Source organism: Haliotis cracherodii, unplaced genomic scaffold (assembly GCF_022045235.1).
Source record: "Haliotis cracherodii isolate W230 unplaced genomic scaffold, xgHalCrac1.p SCAF_44, whole genome shotgun sequence".
NCBI lineage: Eukaryota > Metazoa > Mollusca > Gastropoda > Lepetellida > Haliotidae > Haliotis > Haliotis cracherodii.
The window spans coordinates 719,689-737,708 of NW_027266302.1; the positions used below are offsets into that span (position 1 = coordinate 719,689).

An 18,020-nucleotide genomic window follows, 5' to 3' on the forward strand; every position below is an offset into this window, starting at 1 on the left:
TGTAATTGATTTAGCACTTGTTTCAGTACTCACTCATTCATTCCATCTGATTGGCCAGTTTATGTGATTTAGCTGATGTTTCAATGTTAATTTACTGATAACATATGATATTTGAGAGACAAGGGTGGCTGAAAAGATGGAGAACTGATATTTCAATACTTCCTCACTTCAAATGAGAGGCTATTGCTCAAAAGAAAAACAAGGTTTGGCCTGGATTTACAGAATACTGACAGTATCTTTTACAGAATACTAACAGTATCTTTTAATACAAATAGCCGTTCCTTAATATGATAAGTCCTGACTGATAAATATCATGGCCTAGAAATTCAGTTTAGTTTCATTGGCTTCACACAGAGAAACAAGATGGCCACCATATGTATAATAAGGTATTGGTTGGCTTAACGTATGGTGTTATCATACCTGGCCGAGGTGCATTAATTACTGCCAGGTAACAGCTGCCTCTGTAGCCATGGCTAGTGTTGTCCCTGACGCTGTACCAAGTGTTTAGTGGTGGATGTATGTGATGCAGATAAGTTCCTGGGGAGGGGAAAGTAATTGCTTTCAGACAGTAGGAGGTGTTTGGCTTGGCTTGCCACCAAGAGGTCAGGTTTGAATCCCAGCAGATGCTGAGTCGTGGGGATCTCTGACAACATGGTTGAGTCAGCAGTAATAGGTTAAATGTGCTGAAGCCCCTGCAGACATGGGGAGGCTTTGGTCTGTCAGTAAGAGAATAGCCTAACAGCTGCTGGCTCATGTACGACTGGCAGGTAAAGGGGTTCATTTGGAGAAAGATCAGTTGCTGTTTGATGAATTATACTTTGCTGAAGTCATGTATTAAAGACCAAACATGAGTAGGTCTATTACCAGACGTCTATCTGCCAAGTTTGTTTGATGCTGCTAATATGGCCGCACACAACAGTGTAGACCACTATTTGAAAAATAGGGCAATAAAGCTCTGAATATACAGAAAATTTTACATCGCTTACATAGGTGTGGTTTAATATGATTAAACATCAACACTGAATATCAAAGTAGTCCATATCCTCCAAAACTTTGACGTAAACATCGGAAAAGTATTTGAAAAGATTTTTGTTTGTTTGTTTGTTTGTTTGTTTGTTGTTTAACGCCTCACTCAGCAATATTCCAGCTATATGTCGGCGGTCTGTAAAATAATAGAGTCTGGACCAGACAATCCAGTGATTGACATCATGAGCATCGATCCACGCAATTGGGACCGAGTCAACCAAGTCAGCGAGCCTGACCACCCGATCCCATTAGTCGTCTTTTACGACAAGCATAGTCGCCTTTTACGGCAAGTATGGGTTGTTGAAGACCTATTCTACCCCAAAATCTAGAGAAGTTCCCTAATGGCTTGTGACAAGCTCATCAGTGACATCTTTTGATTACACATTTCAACAAAGAGGTACTATTTAGGAGATGAACCTACTGTGTTTTGTAATCTGAAGTAGTTCCATTGTAGAGTGAATGTCTACTCTACAGTGGGACTACATCAAATTTAAAAACACAGTAGGTTTATAGAATTCATTCTACCATGACGGCAAGAGCAGTTTTAACACTGTGCTAGATGGGTACAAAGATTCACTATCTTGGAACATTCCGAAAACGGGACATGGGTAGTTATTAATGAAACAAATATTACAATGAGTAATATTGAATAAGTTCAATATTAAAATACCTATTGTCTTGACTAGTTCAGAAAATAAAGGTTTGAAAGACATAGTTTTTCAAAAAGAAGTTGTCCAAAGGTATAGGTTTTAATTTTGTCGCAACCTGTTTGGACTCACCAAATAATTTCTTGGTGTTTAAGGGCTTAATATATTTATAGAGGGTTCTGTAGCAAAAATGTCATGGTAGAATTTGTATTGACTTTGGTAATTAAACTTTACATTAACTGATGTAATTCAAGCTGTTGTGTAGGGCCAAGCCCTCCACCCAAACTGTTATTTAAGAGAGGCAACAAGAAATGGTATCTGAAAAACATAAAACATTACTAAGAAAGGAGCTTGTGCATATCCCTTTCTAAACTGGCAGGTGTCGAGTACACTTCATTCTTGCCCGTAAGATCAATCAAAACATGCACTGTTGATCAAATAAATACGACCAATAGTTTATTTCACAGACCAAGTTCAGCTGGTGTATGTTATTTGCCATTGCATCACCTCAATACCATTCTCACTTGCACCGCCAAAATACCATTCTCACTTGCACCACCACAATACCATTCTCACTTGCATCACCTCAATACCATTCTCACTTGCACCACCACAATACCATTCTCACTTGCACCGCCACAATACCATTCTCACTTGCATCACCTCAATACCATTCTCACTTGCACCACCACAATACCATTCTCACTTGCACCACCACAATACCATTCTCACTTGCACCACCACAATACCATTCTCACTTGCACCGCCACAATACCATTCTCACTTGCATCACCTCAATACCATTCTCACTTGCACCACCACAATACCATTCTCACTTGCACCACCACAATACCATTCTCACTTGCACCACCACAATACCATTCTCACTTGCACCACCACAATACCATTCTCACTTGCACCGCCACAATACCATTCTCACTTGCATCACCTCAATACCATTCTCACTTGCACCACCACAATACCATTCTCACTTGCACCACCACAATACCATTCTCACTTGCACCACCACAATACCATTCTCACTTGCACCGCCACAATACCATTCTCACTTGCACCACCACAATACCATTCTCACTTGCACCACCACAATACCATTCTCACTTGCACCACCACAATACCATTCTCACTTGCACCGCCACAATACCATTCTCACTTGCACCACCACAATACCATTCTCACTTGCACCACCACAATACCATTCTCACTTGCACCGCCACAATACCATTCTCACTTGCACCGCCACAATACCATTCTCACTTGCACCGCCACAATACCATTCTCACTTGCACCACCACAATACCATTCTCACTTGCACCACCACAATACCATTCTCACTTGCACCACCACAATACCATTCTCACTTGCACCACCACAATACCATTCTCACTTGCACCACCTCAATACCATTCTCACTTGCACCACCACAATACCATTCTCACTTGCACCACCTCAATACTATTCTCACTTGCACCACCACAATACCATTCTCACTTGCACCGCCACAATACCATTCTCACTTGCACCGCCACAATACCATTTTTCTGTCACCTCTTACAAGAACATTGTGATAGATTAACTGCACAGCACTGCATTGACTATGTGCCCTGATTGTAGTGGACTCTCCTGCAGATGTGATTACACCCACACATGGCTTCATCACTGCACTGTGATGACCATGTGCTTGGTTATAATGGACTCTCCCACACATGTAGTTACACCCACAGGGTCGGATCTTGTATAGCACCTTGATGACCCTGGTTGTAGTGGACTCTCCCACACATGTAGTTACACCCACAGAGTGGGATCTTGTATAGCGCCTTGATGACCCTGGTTGTAGTGGACTCTCCCACACATGTAGTTACACCCACAGAGTGGGATCTTGTATAGCGCCTTGATGACCCTGGTTGTAGTGGACTCTCCCACACATGTAGTTACACCCACAGAGTGGGATCTTGTATAGCACCTTGATGACCCTGGTTGTAGTGGACTCTCCCACACATGTAGTTACACCCACAGAGTGGGATCTTGTATAGCGCCTTGATGACCCTGGTTGTAGTGGACTCTCCCACACATGTAGTTACACCCACAGAGTCGGATCTTGTATGGCACCTTGATGACCCTGGTTGTAGTGGACTCTCCCACACATGTAGTGACACCCTCAGAGTGGGATCTTGTATAGCGCCTTGATGACCCTGGTTGTAGTGGACTCTCCTGCACATGTATTTTTTAGAGGCTGCAAGGATATAGCTGGAATATTGTACTAAAACAAAACATAAACAAACTGTGATGCCATCAATGGTACCTTAGATGACTCAGAAGCATGGCAAGCCAAGTCTTATCTGTGGAAGGTGCATGCCTACAGCATGACAGGACTGTATTGTCCTAACTGTTACCATCTCCAGGTTGACGTCATGTAAACATGTGATCATTTCTTCAAGGGATGTCTCAAATATGGACTTGTTCTTCAAGCCTTCGTGCTTCCCACTTCACTTCCTGCACCTGTCTACAATCCCGCGCAGGGTTAATTGTAGCGTTAGGATGATGTTATAGAAAAACATGCCTCTACATCCTTCATTGCATCAAAGCAGGTTTAATTACATATTCCACAAACATAAAGACATTTAATGGTGTCAGGGCTCGAAATTAGAAAAACTAATTCAGTTTAGGTGTGCCTTGTCTTTATTACCCAATAATTATAACAAATAGCGATCGTCTGCTAGGTTTTTAACAACAATAAACACGATTAACCACTTCCGTTTGAAACTTAAGACCTACATGATATTTGTGATACTCCGTCAAAATATTGAAAGGTGTGATTACATTCAAATGTATTGCGTGCAATCTAGAACATCTCGTCAAACATCTGTAAGATACAGTCAACGAAAATCACTGAATACTGCCAATTGATTTTACAACAGGAAGTTGTTTAGTCAAACAAGCAACTATTGGGGAAAACTCTTTCATTTCACAGTTTAATTTTGTCAAGACGTATTTAATTAACGTAAGTACTTTTGTTTTAAATGACCATGCCCACAAGTCACGGTACATAAAAATGTGCCATTTCCTATTTTATGTCTGGCATTGGCTCGGCAGCACTAGTAATTTCAAGCCTGCTTTGTGGACTCATCGTTTTCATGGAATTTTGTATGTATACTGTGAACAGGGATTTTTTTGTGACGTTTTATTATTGCGAGTTTTGCGAACGAGACTCAGTCGCAAAAATTAAAAATGCAAAAATAAGTATAAATAATACATACATACTTTATACATTGCAACACGTCATCAAATTTAGAAATCATCAACCAGAACCACAAGTTACTCAATAAGTTAAAAACACAAATGAATGCAGAATGGTCACACAATACATCACAAATGACGGTGTAAACAGACCAATTAGTGTCACTGTCGCCTCACAGTAATCCTGCCTTCTTCCAACCTCGCTTGATAACGTCAGTGTCCTTTGCAATTTTGTCCACAATTTTGTTTGCATTCAAACTCACAGTCATGACACTGAGTTGAGTCAATTATCGTATTTGATAATTGTTCGCAATCCCACCCGGTAAACTTTTCGGCCAACTCAGATTAACTAACTTTGGAGAGATACTGTCTATTGTTTGGTAATCGAGAGGTCATTTCAACATGGCAACTCGCAAAAATATCTCGCAGTATTGTCTTTGGTGTGACATTTCGCAATATTTTAACGGCGCAGAAATAAAGCTGTTTACAGTACATACCAGTTCTGTATTTTATATGATCTATTACAAAATGAACTGCTAAAGTTGAGTATTGTAAGATCTAGCAATATGCAATGTATGCCCAAGATCCTGCATGAGTTCTACCATGGATGTGTGTCGCTTGTTGAACTATGAAACATCTTTTTGACAGGTCTTCTGTTGGCCTTGCTTTGTAACTGGCAGATATGAATGTGTGTAGACGACCTACTGCACAAACATTGTGTGTGATCCATCAACAGACATCACTTCTTTCACTCTTCGGCATAAGAACACATGTTATGTGGCGTAGAAGACACAGAATATGTCACAGGCATTTAGTAATCTCGACTTTTTCCTGCACTGTTGTCTACATTGATAGATTTCTTATTTTTTTGTCATAAGTCTCATTACTTGGCTCGGTACATGCTGTTTGTTTAGCAGATAGTGTTTTCCTGACACCTTATATCTATTGATGTGCCAGGTGGTCGTGATTAGGGCCTGTTTCCTTCCTGCTATCTGTGAAGGACTTTGATTTCTGCAAGAGTTGTAGAAACAGAGCCTGTACATGGGATTTTCTGCCCATAAAACCTGGACTGTTAACATTTTTTAATACATGAGCAGTTGTCAACTATTAGCAGAGTAGCATCTGTTTTAGATCAGAACACACAAGATACTGTTTGAGTCAATCTCTGTGTTTCTTCAGCCCACACATTCATTAAAGATCCTACCTGTTGTTGCCTCTTAATGTTGCTATCCCCTGTGCTGTGGAGGTTAAAGTGTGATTAAGTGCCCCAAGCATCAGTTAACCCAGTCCATATGCTGTCCATCTACATGATGAGGGCTGACATGCATGGTCTTGTTAGGGTGAAGTCTTCATGAAGCTTGTTACATGCTGGGGAAAGTCTGGTGAAGGCTTCTTCACCATCCAGTAGTTAGTTTGGGGGCACAACTGAAATGTCAAATGTACAGGAAACATAGCTGTACATTGTAAACACAGTATGGTTACTCCATTTTACCATTACAGAATTAATGGTGAACAATTTGGTGTCAGTAAATACAAAGATCTTGAGTGAACGGGAAGCAAAGTGGACGTAATATTCGTACGTCATACTTTTTCAACCAAAGCCGAAGAGTGTTATGAATAACTTATGATCCATCTAAATGCAAGAAATACTGGAAAGAATAAGAAACACCAGGATACCTTTTAGTGAAACAATAAACTAGTCACGGTATATAACAATTTGATGACAGCGAGAGAAAGACCACATGAAGCATGCAGACAACTGAAGTCATGACATGTTTGATTGAACACCCATGGCTTATTTGGAAAACAGTGGGTAACAATACTGATCATGATATGTGAGATTGTAGGTTCGATTCATGGAATTTTCATGTGAATAAATTGTGACATTTTAGCCAGTTACAAAATCAACGTACGATGCATATTTTATATCGGTATATACAATTCAACTGTAAAACCTCCAAGCAGGTCTTAAATTTCAAATGTAAAACCATTCAGCAGGTCTTACTTAAAAGTAGTTCCTCTCACAAGGTTACTATGAGATAGCAAAATACCTATAATACTACAGGCAGAAGTGGTAGTAGGTTTATTAAGGTTTTCATTTGTCTTGTATGGAGTTTTGCAAAATGGTGCCAGCAAGTCAAGATCGTTAGATGTCTTGACAGGTAATGATAAGAGTTAACCATCCATGTGTATGTCAGTCTCCCTGTTCAATTCCAGGAAAACTTTGTTCTCCCTCCAGATTTGAGGAATAAATACAAAGGTGACTTTCAGCAAATAAAAAGAGCAAGGGATGACAAGACTGATGCTTATAGACCTTGGAGAGCATGTGAACTTATTGTGCGGGTTTGAACTGTTTGTTGTGAATCATTGCAAGATCAGCTGCCACATTCTCTCTGGGCCCGGGGTGCATGTTGAAGAGAGTTTGAAGAATTTGGATATCTGCTTTGAACAAACATTAAAAAGATGTAGCTACGCATGACGCTTGAATCTGCTGGCTATTTAGGCAACAGATGGGGACGCAGTGTTTTCATTCTCCAACTGTCTTCTGCTGCAGGATTGGTGTCGGGAGAACTTCATCAACATGCGCAACATGAAGACGGCGCTGGAGGTGCGGCGGCAGCTGCGTGACATCGTGCAGCGTCAACAACTACCGATACAGTCATGTGGACAGGACACCACCGCCATTAGGTGAGGGGGTTTAATTCGTTCATAATGATGGTGTATTTCCTGTGTATGATATGCTTATTATTGCTGGACTCTTCAACTGGCTAATGAACAGGGAGCACTGCACCTGTATCACAGATGGGGGCATGTCACCATGACATAGCGGAACAATTGTCCAGACTGACTCAGTGTGACTTGTAAATGTCTAGTGCTTTTATTCATAGAATTGATAGGGTATGTTCTAGGGCTGGGATGGGTAACTCGGGTAGTCAGGTCGGGTGAGTCCTGACTAGGAACCGGGTACCCACAGGACTACCTGGACCCGTGGTTATCACGTGATTTACTGTTTAATGACAATAACAATAAGACTCCATGGTCACACAACTAGTCGCTAATGTTCACATTTCTTTCTGACTATGCAGCATTCATTCTGACCATCATATCTTTGAGTCAAGATAAAGCTTTAGTCAACATCAGTGTAGGCATGATCAGATCGTTATATACATATATCTTAATAGATTTTACCAGAGCTCCGGTGAAACAATTCTCAATTGGTCATTTTGTAGCCAGGGGCGGTCGGGTAGCCTACTGGTTTAAGCGTTTGCTCGTTACGCCGAAGACCCGGGTTCAATTCCCGACATGGGTACAATGTGTGAAGCTCATTTCTGGTGTCGCCCGCCATGATATTGCTGGAAATAAAAGCGGCGTAAAACCGTACTCACTCACTCACTCATTTTGTAGCCATCTCTAGAGACCTACAGTGAGTACCCACTGGTGGAGGAATAGGGGGTCGGGTGACCTGATAGTAAACTTGGACTCGTCCCAGCCCTAATTTGTTCATTATTTATCGTGACCCTGGAGAACTGACTGAACACAAGAGTATCATTGAGTGGATTAGATGAGACTGAATCTGCAAGAGGATGTCTATCATCATAATAGGACTGAGATTCGTTCATGGCTTTAAGGGAAAACCCTTTCCTCTTTAAATGAAAAAATATGACCAGTGAAAATATTTATAAATCTTCAATGAAATCACAAGGTTTATGAATCTGAAATATTGCAGTCCTGTGAAGTAAGACAGTGGAATTCAGATTTGTTCATGCCAGGAATGATACATCTCAGAAACTGCTGTACCAAATGCTTTAGACAATTAATTTTATATTTGTTCAGACGTGAAAAGTAGCAAAATGAAAATAGAATTAAGATGACATTTCTGATATTCTTTTTACACCATCAACTCTTAATGGTATAAAAAATAGCTAACATGATATATCACTCAGGTTAGTTTGTGTTGGGAAGAGGATTCATGGGGAATACGAAATACATTTTTGAAGTGTTTATTGCAAAGTTTGAAGTGCTATAGACTGATAGGAGTTACAGCCCTTCAGTATGACAGGTCATTGTGCAGACATTGAGGTGGGAAAATGGCATTCAGGACATTCAGAAAGTTAATTGAGACTTTTGTTAAACTTATATTTTGACCATAGACATATCCATTTTATGACTAAAATAAGTTCCTACCACCAATATTGTATAAACAAGACAAATTCTCTGAACCAGCAAAAAAAATTATTTGCTCACCGTTGTTATCAAAATGTAATGTCATAACAATAAGAATATTATAAGATGATCGCTCTTCCCTGAAAGACTGCTTGAAAAACAAAGCAAAAGAATCTGATCAATTTTATGAGAACAGGAAAGAGGTCTTTCTTCATCTATTTTTTCCCCAGCCTATAAACCAATAAAAAGTCTGTCTCAGTGACAACTGACTTTAGCACGGGAGACATATCCTTGGTGGGTGTCTGGAGATTCCCCCCTAACTAACAGTATCAGTGCCACCAACTGTCTGCACAGACGAGGCAGGTGACGGTACAGAACCCTCAGTAGGACATCAACATGGCGGGGCGATTCAGGAGGATCTAGTTTGTACATTTTGATTTTCCAGCAAATTGATCTGTTTTTCTAACCTACTCTGTAACAGATTTGATCTGTCTGAATTGTAAGAATAATAAATCATTGATAATTAGAATAATATATCTTTGTACAATAAGAATAATATATCTTTGTACAATGAGAATAATATATCTTTGTACAATGAGAATCATATATCTTTGTACAATAAGAATGATTTATCTTTGTACAATAAGAATGATATATGTTTGTACAATAAGAATAATATATCTTTGTACCATAAGAATAATATAATCTTTGTACAATAAGAATAATAAATCATTGTATAATAAATCATTGTATAATAAGAATGATAAATCATTGTATAATAAGAATGATAAATCATTGTATAATAAGAATAATAAATCATTGGATAATAAGAATGATAAATCATTGTATAATAAGAATAATAAATCATTGTATAATAAGAATAATAAATCATTGTATAATAAGCCTTCTCCCTGGCTTTCCCCTAGCGGACAACTCGAGCGTCCCCGAGTAGTGTTATCATACACAGAGATGTGATGTATTGTTGGTATATCATCACCCTGGTAATGTTGCCTCTCTCTGTGTGATATATATACATTTATCTTATCAAGCATGTATTACCACCACCTTGTTAGTATCTGTGACTGCAGTAAGCTCCCTTTAACTCTGTAACCTATTCCTGGTAATGCAGTGATTACCGTAGATATTCTAAAATGTAAGACCACTGAACATACAAGCACTGAAGGTATTTGTTTCTTCATTAAGATATAAAAGAAACCTTTTTATAGAAATATCTTTTACAATATAAGACATGACTGAAGTGAATTAATAGGAAGAGGATGTTATTTTAGTCACATTTATTTATTACTGTTTGAGGGGCCCTAGTATTTGTGATGATTCCTTTGATTGTATTTGAATTCAGAGACCTAGCCTTGCTCCAAGGCTGTACTGAAAGATAAGTTCATGTATGTATAGTAAGTCTATCTTTATTATAGGCAAGTCTACATAAGACGACAGAACTACTGTCATTTATGGGGACAACTTGCTTTTATTATTTATATAATCTAGAAATTAGGATTTGTACTAATAATTATTGCCTTTGCAAGTCAAACGGAGACCCCTGAACACTTAATCTTAATTTTAGGGTTCCGATAGGAACCCTATGACTTTCATACTTAATTTCCATATGGTTTTTCTATGGATGTGATGGGTATTTTCTGTTCTGTAGTAGAATTATGGTAGTGGAATCAGCATTCTTGTAATGGATGCCAGGCTGTTGGGCAAGTGGTGATCAGCTGACGGCATCCACATTGCTCCTGTTCTATCCTTGTTGCCACTGGGGAAAACAAACGAGGACCTTCTGATAGAGAAATGTGCAACTTGTACAGTAAAGCACAAAAACCCATTCTCTCACCTGACTTCTGCTCACAATCGTGAGTGTGTGACGTAAGACCCAACCTTTCTCTCTTTATTTTGAGCATGTTATTTTGGCGGGCGTTGTTGTGAGGGACGGCAAACCGCCAATTCGACCAACTGTTGGTTGTCCTAAAGGTCAGAGTTGATGAGCATGCTCATTACAATGGTATCAAGTTCGGTGTGTGTTTGGGAAGGTGTGTGCAGTGTTTGAAGTATTTGAAAACACACGTCACAGCAAGAGGTTCTGTTGACCAGAATCAGAAAAAGTTAGGATCTTTGAGGCACATGAAAAAATACTTGTACAGGTTTAAGAGTTTACGGCCTTTCCACTTACGTCTTGCTATAGGTTTTTGGTGTCATTAAGATGCTTGATATTCAGTTATTATTTATGAAAAGGTTAAAAAAAAGGTCTTTTAAGATCATCATTTGTAATCTTCAAGATGAGTTGTGTACTTCTGAGGGAGCTGAGAATACGTATTGCTTGCACTGTGTTCCCTTGACGGGTGTTTTAATGTTTTGTATGCTTTGAGATGAGGCGAGGTGAAATGGGGTTTAATGTCACGTTCAAGTTTATTGCAGTTATATAGCAACATGCATGTGTCTTATGTGTGGCTGCTTGTACTATTCCAGGGCCACTGTGATACCATGCCACAGTTTAACATGGATAGCCCACTCACACACTGTATACTGACTACAAGCTGACCAGTCCCTATTTAATCCTATTAATACCGATCGCCAGTCAGGGAAACAACAAGTACCATCTTTTGTCTGTTGGTATGACACCCCCAGGGATTGAACCACTGATCTCCCAGTCTTAGTATGCTGACAACTTTCCCCTTAGAGGATATAACATGTTTGATACAATATAAAACATTCATGAAATTTATACTGCAAATAAGGCCAGTGAGGTAGTCTAGTGGTTAAGCCATTGCCCCGTCCCGTCAAAGACCCAGGTTTGATTCCCTACATGGGTAAACTGTGTGAAGTTCATTTGGATGTTCTGCAATTCTAAAAGGGGCGTTAAACAGTCTGACTCACTTGCCTACTCTTGTCCCATATACGTAATGGCTCAGTATTGTCAAGGTCACTTTCATGAATTCAACAAATGCCCATTGTCTCTGCAGGAGTCACCTAAAGAATATGACATGTGAAATCTTTAACATGTGTAACAGTTGTTAATTTAACTCATTTTCAAATTAAGTCAATACAAGTGTGCATGAAGAGCTGCCATGCTAAACTAGCACCTTCCTTACATAAAATACACCTTACAAGTTCCTCCACTCACGCACACCCACACACCAGCACAGACAAATGTCACCAATATGCTGGGCTTCCATGGTTCAGACTCTTGTACAAAGTGTGCAGTGCTTGAAATGCTAGCCTCATTCCAGTCCCTGTAGCCTTGTGATGGATATTAGGAAAACCTTCCAAAACCAAGTCACTTCTACAGGTTCTGTGACTACTTTCAACTTGAGCATTGTGGCACCACAACTCACTATGCAGAGTTGCTTCCCTTAGTCAGGATCCTATGATCATGGGTGTGAATCCCAGACTTGCCCTGACTCTACTCGTGGTTGGTCAGCACCATACCCACTCATCCGTTTCCCCAAAGCTACCCGAAGCACTTCAGGCTTTTCTCTCACTTTATTTTGATGGCCTTATGTAACTTAACTACCATTTATAGGCACTTTTAACCACCTATGTAATGAATGTAATGTATTTTCCTGCTTGACGAAGTTGAGGGGGTAAGTTGGAGTGACGCAGGTCTCCTGTCTTTCGAGCACCTATGTAAATATGAAGTAGCCAGTACAGCCATGTTGTTGTTGTGTTGGGGTCAAGTGCAACTCCCTGACAGCCAGAAGTGATGGCAAGGTAAAACGTGGGGTCTGCATATCCTGCTGTCTGTCTGTATGTCAGCCTGCTGGAAATAGACCACAGCAAAGGCAACATGGAAGATGATCAGGTGCCAGGTGTTGCTGAAGAGGCAGACGTGTGAAAACAGTCGCGACTGATTCTTTGATTTCATTGTGGTTTTACCTTGTAGTATTTGAAAGAATTCTTCAGACTTTGTGAAGTCAATGATGCTGGCTTTCACTGCCATTTGGAATGAAAGTTTTGTTACTATTTTTCCGGAGGTTTTGCTGATGATAGAATTGTTTTTCCACCAAATGTTTTTCCCTGACCATGTTAAAGGAATTGTAACTTTAACTGATTATTATCAGATTTAATGCAATTTTTTTTAGGGAACAATGCTAAGAGTTGTGATTATTTACAAGACATTAGCTAGGATTGTGAAAACATTACGTTTATTTTGTTGCGTAACAATAAACAATGTCTGCCATTGTTCATGGTATTGTTCATGACCATGTGCTGTGTTTATTGAGTGATGTCTTGTTTTGTAAATGTTCACGTTCAGCTTTCTTGACTGACTTAACCCGTTAATATTCCAGGGGAGAATAGGTTCCCATTAATCCATGCATTTCATCAGAGTTGACTTACATTGAGGATTGGATGGTTACAAAGTGTGGCCTGGCTGATACTGTGTAATTGTTACCAGATGACGTCGATTGTTGTTTATGCTAAAAATGATATGTCTAACCATCTGATACAGCTTGCATCATAAAACAACATTCATTCACACTCCATTGACTACCCACCAAGTTAAATCAGGTCCAGTTAATGACCTTGTCGGAGGAGTACTGTTTAGGTGAAATGTTGCATGTGAGTCTATGTTACTGCTGTACTCCACAGACGGTGCCTGTCCACGGGTTTCTTCATGAACGCTGCTGAGCTGCAGAGGACTGGCGACTACATCACTGTAAGTGACTGAAGGCATTGTCCACAATATAGAGCCCCAACCCTGCAGTGTCCCCTATATAGAGCCCCAACCCTGCAGTGTCCACTATATAGAGCCCCAACCCTGCAGTGTCCACAATATAGAGCCCCAACCCTGCAGTGTCCACACTATAGAGCCCCAACACTCCTGTGTCCACTATATAGAGCCCCAACACTCCTGTGTCCACTATATAGAGCCACAGCCCTGCAGTGTCCACTATATAGAGCCACAGTGTCCATTATATAGAGCCTCACAGTTTCCACAATATAGAGCCCCAACCCTGCAGTGTCCACTATATAGAGCCTCAACCCTGCAGTCCACAATATAGAGCCCCAACCCTGCAGTGTCCAAACTATAGAGCCCCAACACTCCTTGTGTCCACTATATAGAGCCCCAACCCTGCAGTGTCCACTATATAGAGCCACAGTGTCCATTATATAGAGCCTCACAGTGTCCACAATATAGAGCCTCAACCCTGCAGTGTCCACTATATAGAGCCCCAACACTCCTGTGTCCACTATATAGAGTCCCAACCCTGCAGTGTCCACTATATAGAGCCTCAACCCTGTAGTGTCCACTATATAGAGCCCCAACACTCCTGTGTCCAGTATATAGAGCCCCAACCCTGCAGTGTCCACTATATAGAGCCTCACAGTGTCCACTATATAGAGCCCCAACACTCCTGTGTCCACTATATAGAGCCCCAACCCTGCAGTGTCCACTATATAGAGCCTCACAGTGTCCACAATATAGAGCCCCAACCCTGCAGTGTCCACTATATATAGAGCCCCAACCCTGCAGTGTCCACTATATAGAGCCCTAACCCTGCAGTGTCCACTATATAGAGCCCCAACACTCCTGTGTCCACTAAATAGAGCCCCAACCCTGCAGTGTCCACTATATAAAGCCCCAACTCTGCAGTGTCCACTATATAGAGCCTCACAGTGTCCACAATATAGAGCCCCAACCCTGCAGTGTCCACTATATATAGAGCCCCAACCCTGCAGTGTCCACTATATAGAGCCCCAACACTCCTGTGTCCACTATATAGAGCTCTAACCCTGCAGTGTCCACTATATAGAGCCCCAACACTCCTGTGTCCACTATATAGAGCCCCAACCCTGCAGTGTCCACTATATAAAGCCCCAACTCTGCAGTGTCCACTATATAGAGCCCCAACCCTGCAGTGTCCACTATATAGAGCCCTAACCCTGCAGTGTCCACTATATAGAGCCCCAACACTCCTGTGTCCACTAAATAGAGCCCCAACCCTGCAGTGTCCACTATATAAAGCCCCAACTCTGCAGTGTCCACTATATAGAGCCCCAACCCTGCAGTGTCCACTATATAGAGCCTCACAGTGTCCACAATATAGAGCCCCAACCCTGCAGTGTCCACTATATATAGAGCCCCAACCCTGCAGTGTCCACTATATAGAGCCCCAACACTCCTGTGTCCACTATATAGAGCTCTAACCCTGCAGTGTCCACTATATAGAGCCCCAACACTCCTGTGTCCACTATATAGAGCCCCAACCCTGCAGTGTCCACTATATAAAGCCCCAACTCTGCAGTGTCCACTATATAGAGCCCCAACCCTGCAGTGTCCACTATATAGAGCCCCAACACTGCTGTGTCCACTATATAGAGCCTCACAGTGTCCACTATATAGAGCCTCACAGTGTCCATTATATAGAGCCTCACAGTGTCCATTAGATAGAGCCAGTGTCCATAACATAGAGCCACAGTGTCCATTATTTAGAGTCTCACAGTGTTCACTATATAGAGCCTCACAGTGTCCACTATATAGAGCCTTACAATGTCCATTATATAGAGCCTCACAGTGTCCATTATATAGAGCCTCACAGTGTCCATTATATAGAGCCTCACAGTGTCCATTATATAGAGCCAGTGTCCATTATATAGAGTCTCACAGTGTTCACTATATAGAGCCTCACAGTGTCCACTATATAGAGCCTCACAATGTCCACTATATAGAACCACAGTGTCCATTAAAACCAAACTCACTTGATGTGAGGACTACAGGATTGCATGGTAGCAGGAGATTCTACACAAATACATTCTTTTTGTATGAAAGATGTTTGTCTGATGCTGTGATGTTGCCACCTTTATTCCAGCTGTCAGTGAGGAAGACTGTGTCCATCCATCCGTCCTCCGCACTGTTCCAGTGCAAGCCTGCCTATGTCCTGTATAATGAGCTGGTTCAGACTTCCAAGTGCTACATGAGGTACGTGCAGACCTGAGAGAGACCGACCACATCACCTTGAACATTAATATCAATGTTAATATGAACGTTAATATGAACAGTGATATAACGTTGATATGAATGTTAATATGAATGTTAATATGAACGTTGATATGAATGTTAATATGAACGTTGATATGAATGTTAATATGAGTGTTAATATGAACGTTGATATGAATGTTAATATGAACGTTGATATGAATGTTAATATGAGCGTTAATATGAATGTTAATATGAATGTGAATATGAATGTTAATATGAATGTTAATATGAACGTGAATATGAACGTGAATATGAGCGTTAATATGAATATTAATATGAATGTTAATATGAACGTTAATACGAATGTTAATATGAGGGTTGATATTAATGTTAATATGAGCGTTAATATAAATGTTAATATGAATGTTAATATTAATGATTATATGAATGATAATATGAAAGACATTTTGAAATAATATACTGACATGCATGCAAATGTGGAAAAGTTTTCCCAATATTTTACAGATATGCACCTGTCTAATAGATAACCTTATGGGCAAGGAGGTGGGTGTTGGGGAGTGTAAACACATGTTTATGTCAATAGCAGGTAGAGGTGCGTAGTCAACAAGTCGGCCACGCCTCTCTGCCTCATGAGTCTCCCCTGGCCATAGATCTTGCCCCCCCCCCCCCCAGCCACATTTAGACAGACCGGAGCTGGGTAATAATTGGCTGTTGCGGTATGCTGTGATACACTCACGTGTGGGCTGAGGCAGCTTATGCAGATGCCCTGTGTAGGTTTGATTAAAAAAAAATTTAAAGTGTTATGAAATTATGTCTGTGTTTATGATTCATGTGAATTTTGTCAGTGCTGTTTAATGTTCAGATAAAAAATGATATTTCTTATGTCCTGGCAAGACATTTTTGCATTTAAAATATTATGTATTTCATGTGCACTCACTGCCTGAGAATCTCTTTTGAAAATGTTTTCATGGTGTAAATAATATTTTGATTAATTCTCAAGCTTTAAAAATTGACAAGATAACTAAATACATCAAAAGTTGATAGCAGACTACACATTCATTCTGGTCCTCACAAGTAGATGATCGCAGAAATAAGGCACTTGTGCATGATGAATGTTGACATTTAGTTTCCAAGCCATGTGCTCTAGGCCAACCAAGCTCATCTTCTTATACCTGTTTTTAGAGGCATGTCTATCTTTACCTGACTGTAGCATTCACGGAGCTATATCTCTTGTCAGGACATCTTGAACTGGGGATAGTCTGTCCCACAGGCATCGTCGGTACCTCCGAGATCGGTAGTGCCATGGGAAGTAACTTTGTGACTAACTAGCTGCTGGTAGTATCTATGATAAGACACACCTTGATAATAGCTGACAGAGTCTTGCAGACATTGCAGCAGATTTCACAGGAAAAGGATTTATTTCATGCTTTTTGTTGGTAATCATGATAACCGAACTTTCATCTTCTGACACATGTTGGGGTGTTGGATGACAGTTTGGTGAATAAAATCGATAGCGTCTGAAGATGTGGGTATAGTGTTAATACACAGAAAAACAACATCATCGTGTGTTGTGGGAGACGAGCGGTCTCTGATGCTGGGAACCAGGGTTTATCTTGAAGCACAGCTCTTTCCCTGTGAGAAATAACCTCAGTCGATGCAATGTGGAGACAGCACAAGACTAGCATCTCTTGAAACTTTATTACACAATCAGTTTCTTGCTTTAAACAAATAATCTAATACAGATTTCATCATGTGGAGTACAACTTGACCTGCCAGTTGTTATCATTGGGATGGTTTTAAGACTACAATTAAGTAAGGCAGATATTGAAGTCATAGTGCAGGACTGAGGTCCTCTGTGCAGGTATGAACATTGTCAGACAGTGTGCAGCACATGCATGACCCCGTACTCAATGGACAGGATAAAAACTCCCAACATGTTTTGTTAATTATATGCTTTAGTGCAGCGT

The 18,020-nt window shown here is 40.5% G+C and overlaps 1 protein-coding gene across 3 annotated transcripts in view; it reads left to right on the forward strand.

Annotated features, from left to right (window-relative positions):
• Nucleotides 1-18,020, forward strand: part of LOC139441758 (ATP-dependent RNA helicase DHX33-like) — a 61,522-nt gene that overhangs the window by 42,377 nt on the left and 1,125 nt on the right. For all 3 annotated transcript variants that reach the window (XM_071222536.1, XM_071222537.1, XM_071222538.1), the window contains 3 exons: nucleotides 7,486-7,619; nucleotides 13,701-13,767; nucleotides 15,923-16,032. In XM_071222536.1, coding sequence (XP_071078637.1) covers nucleotides 7,486-7,619; nucleotides 13,701-13,767; nucleotides 15,923-16,032 — 311 coding nt within the window. The remainder of the gene's footprint in view (nucleotides 1-7,485; nucleotides 7,620-13,700; nucleotides 13,768-15,922; nucleotides 16,033-18,020) is intronic.